This window comes from Nannobrachium achirus (genome assembly GCF_963921795.1).
Source record: "Nannobrachium achirus genome assembly, chromosome: 16".
Classification (NCBI taxonomy): Eukaryota; Metazoa; Chordata; class Actinopteri; order Myctophiformes; family Myctophidae; genus Nannobrachium; species Nannobrachium achirus.
The window spans coordinates 63234891-63247062 of record NC_137823.1 but is presented as its reverse complement, the minus strand read 5'-3'; the positions used below and the strand labels follow the sequence as shown (position 1 = coordinate 63247062).

Genomic DNA, 12172 nt, shown 5'->3' with positions numbered 1-12172 from the left:
AAAATTGATCTGTGCACAAAAAATTGATCTGTGCACAAAAAATTGATCCGTGCACAAAAAATTGATCCGTGCACAAAAAATTACTCAATTTGGCAGTGAGGAACTTGGCGGCCATTTTGAAAAGGCAATGAATGAGTTTTTAATAAAAAGCATTTTAATTGTTGTCCTTTTATTTCCTGGTTGCCCTAACTCTGGTCCATAGTGTAAGAACTCCATAACGCTATGTGTTCCCCATGTGCATCAGCCCTATTTGTTGTGTAATGAGGCTGACTAAAAGAGCTCGGACGATCAGGTAAAACTAAAGGCACAGCAGAACACCAGGTGAACGGCCTGCTGTAAGGTGAGAAATGCCCGAGACTGCCGAGAGTATTCTTATGCAAAGCAGCCAGGTAGAGTGATTGAAGTGTTGACCGCCGCGTCAACACATCGTGGCGGCGTGCACCTTGAAAAGAAAGGGCCGCATCTTGGCCGTCCAAGACCTGTATAAAGATGGTATATTAAAATCCTTTGACCAATTGCAATCGGAATTCAATCTACAACAATCACAACTCTTCCGTTACTTCCAGCTTAGGAGCTACATTAACTCTGTCCCAGAATACAAGACCGGTTTGAGCACGCGTCCCAACCAACTAGAGGATATCCTAATAAAAGCGTCAACGTTGCCCAAAAAAACAGTTAGTTTTCTCTACGATAGCGCAGGTGGAAAAAGCCTCAACCAATAACAGCAAAGTGTCATGGGAAAATTACTCTCATACACAAATAGACGAGAGGGTATGGCGTAACATACTACTCAATGCAAAGAAAATAACGTGCTCAAACAAGTCTTATGAAACCCAATATAAAATAATACACAAACTACATGTTTCCCCAGTAATAAGAAGTAAATATGACCCCTTATGCTCTCCCCTATGTCCTAGGTGTAAAAGTGAACAAGGTACCTATACCCATATGATTTGGACTTTTGGATCTCTATTCAAGAAGAAATCCTTAAATTGACTGGAACTAAAATACCCTTGAATCCACTTTACTATGTCCTAGGGGCAGGCATTAATATTGCATTATTAAAAGGAAACCAACAATTACTAAGAGTGTTGCTCTATGCTGCCCGGCTGTCGGTCCTCAGCAAGTGGATAGAGGACAGTCCTCCAGATACCTTGTTGTGGCTGGGGAAAGTGCTAGGCCTGGTACCTTTGGAGAGGCTTTCCTGTGTGCTCCGGGGCACACTGGCTGAATTCGTGGAAACATGGCGGCCATTGGCACCAAGTATGGGGGATGAGTGGTTCAGAGTCCTATGTATTGGAGTGACAGAGAATAATAGCTAATAGAAAATGGTATCAAATGGGAGGCAGGGGATGGATATGGATGGCAGAGATATGGGAGAGATGGTGGTGGTAGTATTATAGGGGTGATTAATATTGTACTTGGTGTGAATAATTACTTTATGATTTTATTATTATCATTATTATTATTTTTGTTTTGTCTTTGTTCATGGTCTATTGTTAAGTTTGTGACGTAGTGTCAAGTGGTATCTTATGTATGTTCTGATGCAGTGTCAAGTGATGTCTTGTGTATGCTTGTGAGGTCTTTCTTATAATAAAAATATTGAAACAGAAAAGAAAGGGAACGCCGATACTGTGCACTCCCGCGGCATCTCACCCCTGGTCGGGCTCTAATACTAAGCATACTTGGCAACACTGGTCTCTCATGCTAGGCCTGCCTCACATCAGCAGGCAGAGACACGCTGACCACAGCCCTGGATCAAACACCCAGGATTTACCCTGACCCGCTTCAAACACCCTGGATTTACCACCACCAGCTTCCCCAGGCTTCTCTACACCATTTGACATTCCTCACCACCTCTCAGCGCTTCACAGCCAAAGACCCTCATAAGACCCTGGCGGCTTTGTTGTCGCTACAGCGGCCATGAGAGCGGGGGGGGGGGGGGGAGAAAGAAAGAAATAAAAAACAGAGCCAGTCTTGGAAAAAGGTAAGCTACTCACATTTTTTACTTAAGTAAAAGTATCACTACCACAATGTAGGAAACAGGGGTGTCCAATAGGGGGGGGGGGGGGGGGGGGGGACTGAGTTACTAGGGCCCAAGGTGGAGGGGGCCTTAAATATTTTATTGAAAAATAGCAGATATACAAGCTCACGGCGCGGCACTGAGTGCCACGCTGCGAGCTTGTGATCTGCTATTTTTGAAAAGTTGTGAAAATGTGTGCAAATCTTTGAATATATGTATTTTTTAACATTTGTAACTAAAATGTTGCTTCTGGGAGGGGTCCCTGGAACTAAATATTTTGAGATGGGGGTCCGTGGCCAAATAGCCTACATATCATTTTGGGGGTCCTTCACATGAAAAGGTTTGAGCAACACTGACATAGAACCATAGGTTTAAAAAAAAAAAAACTAAATTAAAAAAAAAAATCAAAAATAGCATATCTACAAGCTTGTATATCTGCTATTTTTCAATAGTTAAAGCACACAATAATGCGTAATAATGCGTTCCCAGTCTAAATGGGTTTGGTGCAAACCACTCCATCAGAATGTGTCCTATTATTATATTGGGTGCCAGCCTCTATCTCACACCACTACCGCCAGGGGGTGGTGTTGTGCAGTCTGGTTTATTAACCAGGCTACTCCTCATAGGTAGAATATAAACTGTGGTGTGACCGTACCCTTACAAGGAAAAGTCCAGAATTCAACATTTGAGTAAAAGTACAAAAGCATTGGTATCGAAATGTTCTTAAAAGAACCAAAAACATGAAAGTACTCATTTTGCAGAATGTCTCAGTTCACAAGTTTTCCAATGTATAAAATGTGTAAAAGAATTATCTCGCATTGTGAGCTTGTAGATGGGCTAATTTTCAAATAGCAAAAGTTTAAATAGGGCTGAAGTGGTTAGTGTACAGTATGTGTTGTAATAATAATCAAAAGGTACATCTTTAGTAAGATGAACCTCCGGTTCAGCCAATCACAAGCTTCAAAAATTAGTTTGGGGCGTGGTTATCCTGTTTTCACCCTACAGAAAGTAAACTCGCGTACCCAATGGAAACACGCCATAGTGCTTTCTGAGTTTATTGAGACCGTCAGGTCACAGTTACTATCAAAACCTCCACCAGCTGTCCGTCAGTCTGTCAGTCTGTCACACATGGTACACACTTGGTCTACTCTACACTCATGTCTTCAACATCGATCTGTTCCATATAGCGCCACCATCAGGCCGATTTTTTCAAACACTTTTTTGGACACGGCTCCTACACATTTTGCTCTCAAATCACGCTGCGACCTGACGGTGGCTTATCTCCCGATTAGGGAGTCTTACTGGTCCTTTTAGCGTCCTCTGGTATGAAACTGTACCTCTAGTCTTACTGGTCCTTTTAGCGTCCTCTGGTATGAAACTGTACCTCTAGTCTTACTGGTCCTTTTAGCGTCCTCTGGTATGAAACTGTACCTCTAGTCTTACTGGTCCTTTTAGCGTCCTCTGGTATGAAACTGTACCTCTAGTCTTACTGGTCCTTTTAGCGTCCTCTGGTATGAAACTGTACCTCTGGGCTTTTAACAGTTAAAATAATCTCCCTCTGATAAGGCCTTGTATATGCCTCCATACATTATAATAATCCTCTATAAAAATGTTAATTAAACACGTCAGATGTTTCCCCTCCTCACACACCACTGCATCTATGAAAACATGGAAGTATTCCGTTGTTTTCTATTTGCAGGGGGATTTGTTATCGCTGCACATTTGCACACGTGTGAAATTCAGGCATTCCATGTTCAAATTACATGTTTGTTTGATAATGACATTTTCCTGACGTTATCATCATTCCATGTCTATAGTCATTATTCATGAGGCACAGCGCACATGTGGAAGTGCGCGCACACACGCGCGCGTGCGCACACACACGCGCGCGTGCGCACACACACACACACACAAACACAAACACACGCGCACGCACGCGCGCCCAGATACAAACACACACTTTACTAGGTTGGAGTGAGGAGGGAAAAAACTAAACAAAGAAAATCCCTCAGATCACTGAGTGGTTCTTATTATCACACGGCCCAGCCGTAAAACATTTCTGTGTGAGTAACAGCATGACTCCAAAACGTTGACACCCCTTCTTCCCTGCTGCAACCTAAAATAAATGTCTTCCCGTCTCCGTCGTCGAGCGCAGAGAAGAAGAAGAGGGAGGCAATAAAATCACACTCCATTTCCATGGCCTGCGAGGCCCGAGACGGAACATTTATTTTGATAACTTCATTCATATGGAGGCGTTTAGGAAGCAGACGCCACTCCCGCTATACTGACGGCGGAACCAAAGGGGGCGCTACATCATAGCTGCTGATTGGCCCAGAGCATCTTCTGTATATCGAGAGGGGCGGGGACCAGTGGTGGAAAAAGTACTCACGGGTCACTGGGTTCCTTGTTTGATGCACTCGCTACCGTTTTTGGTCCTCGCCGGGACTAAATCGCTATTCGCTACAGTCCGACAGGGGTGCTCTCCATTACGACATGTCTCCACTCCGACAGTGATTTCTTATTGTCGGAGTGGCAACACTTCCATAGAGGTTAAGGTTAAGGTTAGGGTAAGAGTTAGGGTTGGTGTCTGTCGGAAAGGAGACATGTTGGAATGGAGAGATGCACCCTGCAGTCCCGACAGGTTCACTCCAAATTATTATGTAGAACAAGTGAGCTTGGATTCCAGGGAAGCAGGTTTGAGTGTGTGTCAGACCCACCGCGGGGCACATCTAACTGACATGAATATCCAGAAGAGGAGAGAGAGAGAGAGAGAGAGAGAGAGAGAGAGAGAGAGAGAGAGAGAGCTCCGGTGAGTGGAGGCTGCGGGCAGGGGCGTCACAAGGGGGGGGGGGGGGGGGGGGGGGGGAGTGGGACTGAGTTACTAGGGCCCAGGGTGGAGGGGCCTTAATTATTTTATACTTTAGCTATTGAAAAATAGCAGATCTACAAGCCCACAGCGCTGCAAGCTTGTATATCTGCTATTTTTCAATATAGTTAAAGGTGATACAAATGCATTTAAAAAGTATTTATGTCATATTGTTTGTCCCAAAAGCGTTTTTCAAAAGGTTTGAGGCTAAATTACCACTCCTTTTTTGAAAAAAAAAAAATCTTCAAAAACAGCCGATGACAACGTCATCATCGGCAGCAAATCTGGACAGCCTGTTTTGAGAACCCGTGGGATGCTTTTAACCTGCACCTTCTCAAAACCAGAGAAAGACACAACTGTCTGAAATGGGACTTTGTGAGGATAGAAGGTGCTAGTGTGACCCCAAAAAAAGGCTTTAAAATAGGAAAAGTGAAATTTCATGGTGTATCACCTTTAACACAAAAATACCCCCCCTATGAAGAACATTCATGGGGGCCCACAGTGATTCCTTGTACCCAGGGCCCAGAATTTGGTGCGACACCCCTGGGTGGATGTCACTCAGAGAAGCAGATCCAATCACATCACTGTAACCCCCTGACAGTCCACTCAGCCTCAGCAGACACGCACGCGGCTAATGCTTACACACACACCAGGCTAATGCTTACACACACACCAGCTGGCAGCTGCCATTTACTCTCTGCTTACTAAACCCATTCTAGGACCGGAGGTCCATTCTATACAACATGCTGCCTAAATCAGCACTTCTTCTCCAACCGTTTCATGTCAAGGTTCCTCCAAACAAGGGTCATCAATATGTCCAGATGTACAGTACAGCAGTACATAATATGTTTGTGGCAAAGACGTCGATTTTCTTCTTTTTTTTCTTTTACACACAAAGTAAGACACCTCAAGGCAACATGCGACCTCGCTCGCACCAATTCTTGGCCATCTGGCCGGTGATGTATATCGGACCACTTACCCATATATGGAGACCCCTTGGTACCCATCTATGGAGATCCATGTACTGTATAGTACATCCCTTTTATGCCCTTACATGGAGATCCCTGTCTGAACCAGCCACACGGATATGGGCAGTGTCTTGGCCATCTGGCCAGTAATATATATATATATATCGATGACATCAGGGATCTTCATATATGGGCATAAAAGGGATTCTGGGGAATACCCATAAATGTACTTTTACATAGCTGTGATACATAATACCACTTCCAAAATGATCCCTTCTCTACTGTCATCATAACATTGGGTGCCACACACACACACACACACACACACACACACACACACACACACACACACACACACACACACACACACACACACACACACACACACACACACACACACACACACACACACACATCCACGACATGACATTTTACATGGCGATTAATTGTCACTCAAATAATTGCGATTAACAATTTAATTGTGTTTTTGTCATAATTACATTTCTGTTTGGCTTTTAGGCTTTGAAGTTGCACATGGTAGAAATGACACATAACCTAAATAAACAAAGAAATTACTGACATATTTGACAACTTAATACTTAAAAAATAACATTGATAGAGGAAATAGCCGATTTACAAGCTCACAACGTGTCGCATCGCACCGCATTTTCAGAATGCTTAATTATAGAGCTCTCCAGCTGATAAAGTAACTACATGTAACTAGAGCCAAAATAATAATCATAATGGGGTTAAGATTAAGATTAAGTAGATGTATTTTGTTTCCCTCTTTTTCTCCATTCTTTGAAATTATCATAAATTCACGACCCGTATCAATGGGTCTGTGACCCACAAAAACCTCACCCAGACGCACTGGTTTAGTAAACACTGTCGTAAAAGTAAACACACTTTGAGAAGCACTCTGCAGCGGGTGACTGAGGCTGGCCCCGCCCACAGGTGATACGGAGCGCGCTCAGTTATCGTCTTCTCAGGTCCTGTTTATGCAAATCGACGAATTATCTCCCTTTTAGTTGTCCCCCCGTTTTAACCCATTCAGGCCTGGGATTATTGAATGCTTTAACTATTGAAAAAGAGCAGATCTACAAGCTCACAGCGCGGCACGAGCTTGTAGATCTGCTATTTTTGAAAAAAGTCGTGAAAATGTGTGCAAATCTTTGAATATTTTTAAAGCGAACGTTTGTGACTCAAATTTTGCTTCGATCTGGGTGGTCCCTGGAACGAAATATTTTGAGATGGGGATCCGTGGCCAAATACATATCATTTTGGGGGTCCTTCACATGAAAACATTTGAGAACCACTCTCAAGAACAGACTAATTGAGCTCAGTGAAAAGGACCTTTTCTTTGACGATGGCTGGCCAGATTGCTGACATAGAAACATAGGTTTTTCAAAAAAACCTTAGAAGGATTCAAAAGACACTTGTATGAATTGCGTCCTCCAAGTCGGTTCAAAATTCAAATTTTCACGATTTTTCAAAATAGCAGATCTACATGCTCGCAGCGCGGCACTCGGTGCCGTGCTGTGAGCTTGTAGATCTGCTATTTTTCAATAGTTAAAGCATAAAATAATAATAATACGCAGTAATATGTACCCAGTCTAAGTGGGTTTAATAATGGCAGCGATCAGGCATTCCGGTCACGGAGCAGCAGATGGAGAGGTTGTTATCTCCTCAGTGTAAACAAGCTTCTCCTTCTCTTTCATCCACTGAGCTTCATTAGCAGGCGCCGCGCGACGTCCACCGCTAACACTGCAATCAACTACTTGGAAAGGGCTACAACATGCACAAATAACCCCACACACACACACACACACACACACACACACACACACACACACACACACACACACACACACACACACACACACACACACACACACACACACACACACACACACACACACACACACACACACACACACACACACACACACACGTTGCAAGTACAGATTATCTTCTAACAATTATTTTATCGATTCATTTAACAATCGAGAAGTACATTTTTTTTATAATTTTGTCACTGTCCATTTTTGAGGTTTTTGATTTTTTGGCATAAATCAGGGCTATTATTGAACACCCTTTACATCTGAGTGTTGGTTAAAAAAATATTGAACCGATGGAAAGTAGTAAAAAGTGCTTGCGACAAAACCTCCACACTTTCTGCCAAACCTGCTAACTCCACCTGATTGGCCCTCTCTTTTTTCATAAATATGTTCTATTGAACACCCTTTATGTCTGTGTGTTAAAATAATATTGAACCAATGAAAAGTAGTAAAAACTCCACTTGAGCAAATTTTTCCAAAAATGAACATTTTGGAGAGAGATATAAATGTTTTAATTCAACTACGAATGGAATAATGATAATTATTTTAATGATTTAGTAATTTAATTGATTAGTCTGATTCATAAAATACAATAACAGAGACATTCCGTGTCACAAATGAGAGCTTGTGTTTTTTAGTTTTTTTTGGCTCTTGCATATGCCATTTTGTTCTACTTCTGGGCCTCTTTCCACTTCCTTCACAAGTGTTACTGATGATACTAATTAAGGCTCTGTTTGATTTATTGTACAGTGGTTCTTTAATTTCAAGGACCCCCATAACTCTATACAAATGGAATCAACAAATGGAAGGGTCCATTTCCTTCCATTTGTACACTGTACACCTGTATGGGGACATTTGGAACCCACTCAAGGACACTTTGAGACCCACTGGTGTAGCAGAGTGTTTCCAGTGAGCCAAAATGCACAATATCAGCACCCTGACTCTGTTTAGACTCTGCCCGGAAGTAGAACAAAATGGCGTAGGTGCATATAGCCTATTGTGGCCTCGCTTTAAGCCAGAAAAAACAATGGTATAATATAGCTGCAAGCAGCGATAAAGTGGCCAAGCCAGGAAAAAGTAGGAAAGGGAAAAGTAGGTCAAGTAGGTTTTTTGGCCTCCTGTTTGCACTATGATAGGCAAATGTGAAAAGGGTGCCACGTGTTCTTGGGCCTTTCACGGCAATCGGACGCTGCATGCGTGATTTGAGGCATTTTGTTCCAAAAATGTGTTATGAAAAAGTCGACCAACTGGTGGCGCTATAACAGGCCAATGTGAGAAGGGCAGCATCTGTTCCTTGACCTAGTGGGAATGTGCGTGCAAAATGTCACACACATCGCAGGCTGTGTTCATGATTTGAGGTGTTTTTGGCCATTTTATCGCTGCTTGCAGCTATATCTATTTGTATTTTATTTTTTGTGTGCACTTCATAGGAATGTTAGATAAAGGTCCTTAGATTGCGTGTAGAATGTTTCATGCAAATTGAACACAAAAAATACCAGGATAAAAACAGGTGTAAGTGTTTTACAAACTGCTCAAAATGATATAGCGCCCCCCTTTGGCCAAATGGGGTAAGATTGTTTTCAGTGAAATTTGGACTAACCCTCTACAGTATTTCATCATGAAAATGTGACTTTGCATGTATGTTTTAGAGGCAGAAGAATAATTTGCATAAAACTGCAATATTCATTGAATTATTAAAAAAGAATGTTTCAATAAAATACAAAAAAATACAGACAGATCTTTAGATATTGGTCCAAAGTTCATGTAAAAAATGATTTAATAGATTTAAAACAAGGAAATAAACACCAACATAAATGAATACAACAAACATATTTTGAATGACAAAGCTCTGTGTTACTCTTTTTCTTTTCTTTTTTTACAGTACATCAAATGGACACTTACAGTATATTTTTTGGATTCTGAGAATGTTGATGATTTGAATTATAACTCATTGTGGAGAGACAAAACGGAACAGAAGTCTAAACCAAGGGTTTTCAAAGTGGGTGACGGGGCACCCTGGGGTGCCGTGACTGCAGTCCAGGGGTGCCGCGAGATAATTTGATAATATTTGGAATTTATTTGGACATTTGATAAGATATTTAGTATAATTTTACTTGAAGTACAAAGTTATTTTCAATCAGTTATAACCAAAATGGCTATTATCTCAATGTTTTCCTCGCAACATAATCACTAAAATATTGTCACTGTCGGGCAGAAACCTTTTATCTCCAAGTTTCAAATGTGTATGTCTTTCGGTAAAGCAAAGCCCTGCTTCATCATACAAGACTGTCGCACAAAACTAGTGAAAACAGCCGATCTACAAGCACACAACGCCTCGCGATGCGATGCGAGGCGTTGTGTGCTTGTAGATCTGCTGTTTTTAATTTTATAGATGATAAATACAAAAAGAACGGTTTTGGACAAACGGTTTTGGACAAAAGGTTTCCACCCAACAACGACCAATTGCTATAAATATAAGGTGCTGGGAGTGAAAATTATAATGTAGGGGTGCCTTGGATTAAAAAAAAATATTCATGGGGTGCCCTGAGACAAAGAAGTTTGGGAACCCCTGGTCTAAACCGTGTCAGATCTACTCGAGGTCACACAACTCAGCAGCGTTTCCACCACCCCAAACCCTCAACCCAGCATAGAGGGGTTGTGTGAATGTGGTGAGGACTCTGTGGAGGAGAGTCATGGTGTCAGAGATGCTGTAGAAGGACAGAGTCCCTGCACTGTGGTCCACATACACTCCTACTCTGGAGGACACAGGACCTGGGATATAATCAATGCCTCTGTGTCTGAAATAATAACCTGAATTATAACACTGTAAAGACCATGATTTATCATTGTATCCAAATAGACATTCATAATCACATCCTTTTCTGCTGATATCTTTATAAGAGACTGCTATTTCCACTCCACTATTTCCACTCCACTCTACCTCCCAGTAACAGCGCCCAGTCAGAACCTCTCTGCTCAGAACCTGCCCACATTGAGTGAATCTCTCTGGGTGATCAGGATATCTTCGTTGTTCTTGTTGGATCCATGTTACTTTTCTGTTCCCTTTAGACAGAGACAGGTAATTGCGTGGCGTGTTTGGATCCACTGTGATCGGACATGAATATTGTAAGAACTCAGCTCTGGTTTTGGGTTCTCCTGGTGTTGACAGGGAAACGACGTCCAATCTGTTCACGGTCTCTGAAACGCTTGTCCCCTCCTCTTTCAGAATGTCCTCTAGTTTGTCCCTCATCTTTGACACGGCCGCGGTCACATCTTTAAAGTCTCTCAGAGGACGGACGTGGCTGCTGACTGGGTGTGTAGACTCACTGGTCCTTGAGAGAGAGGAGGTGAAACGCTGTAGAAAGTGGATGTGATCCTCTGTGAGTGACAGCTGCTCCAGCTCAGCATGTCTCCTCCTCAGTTCACAGACCTCCTGCTCCACTCGCCTCCTCACTTCTTCAGCACGACTCACAACACGTTCCTGCTGCTCTCTGATCTGCTGCCTCACCTCGGATCGTCTTCTCTCCATGGAAGAGATCATCTCCTTAAAGATGGCGTCGCTGTCCTCCACTGCTCTGTCAGCACGGTGCTTGATGGACTCCACCTCCTGCTGAAGCACCTTCACGTCTTTCTCTCTCTCCTGGATGCTCTGCTTGATGTTCTGCTGACTCGCATCAAGCTCTTTCTGTCTCTCGGTCCGTTCTGCTGCAGCTGAGACAACATCGTGACCTTTGTGTTCCTCCACGGAGCACAGAGAACAGATGCACTGCTGATCGGTGCGACAGAAAAGCTTCCTCACCTCGTCGTGGCGAGAGCAGATGTTCTCCTGAAGCTGGCCGGAGGCTTTGACCAGCTTGTGTTTCTTAAAGGCAGGAGACTGATAGTGAGGCTGGAGGTGAGGGTCACAGTAAGACACCAGACACTGAAGACAAGTCTTCACAGCTTTCAGTCTCCTCCCAGTGCAGACATCACAGGCCACATCTCCAGGTCCAGCGTAGCAGTGATCGGGAGGAACATCTCGAAGTCCTGTCTTCTTCAGACTCTCCACCACCTCAGCCAACATGGTGTTCTTCTTCAGAACAGGTTTTGGGTTAAAGGTATCCCTGCACTGTGGACAGCTGAACCTCCCTCTCTGATCATCCTGACTCCAGTATCCCTTGATACATCCACTGCAGTAGCTGTGTCCACAGGGAACGGTCACTGGATCCTTCAGGAGATCCAGACAGATGGAACAGCACAACTGATCCTGATCCAGTTGAACTCCCTGCTGTGCCATCTCACAGCCGACTGGTGAACAGACTGAGCTCAGACTGAGCTTAGTTTGGTTTTACCTTCCCAGAAATCACATGACATCTGCCGACATGCCTACCGTACATACTGTACCTACGTAACTGGTTTGGGTGTGTGTTTGTGGTTTGTGGGTGTGTTTGTGTGCTTGCGTGCCTGTGCATGTTTGTGTTTAAAGAGGCGCTAGCTG

The 12172-nt window shown here is 43.2% G+C and overlaps 1 protein-coding gene across 1 annotated transcript; it reads right to left on the bottom strand.

The window, feature by feature from the left end:
- Nucleotides 1–10285: 10285 nt before the first annotated feature.
- On the bottom strand, nucleotides 10286–11971 carry LOC308301203 (E3 ubiquitin/ISG15 ligase TRIM25-like; the record flags this gene model as incomplete). Its single annotated transcript, XM_080745099.1, has 1 exon — nucleotides 10286–11971. One exon carries the CDS (start codon nucleotides 11969–11971, stop codon nucleotides 10286–10288), a length of 1686 nt encoding a protein of 561 aa, XP_080601225.1.
- Between the last annotated feature and the right edge of the window lie 201 nt (nucleotides 11972–12172).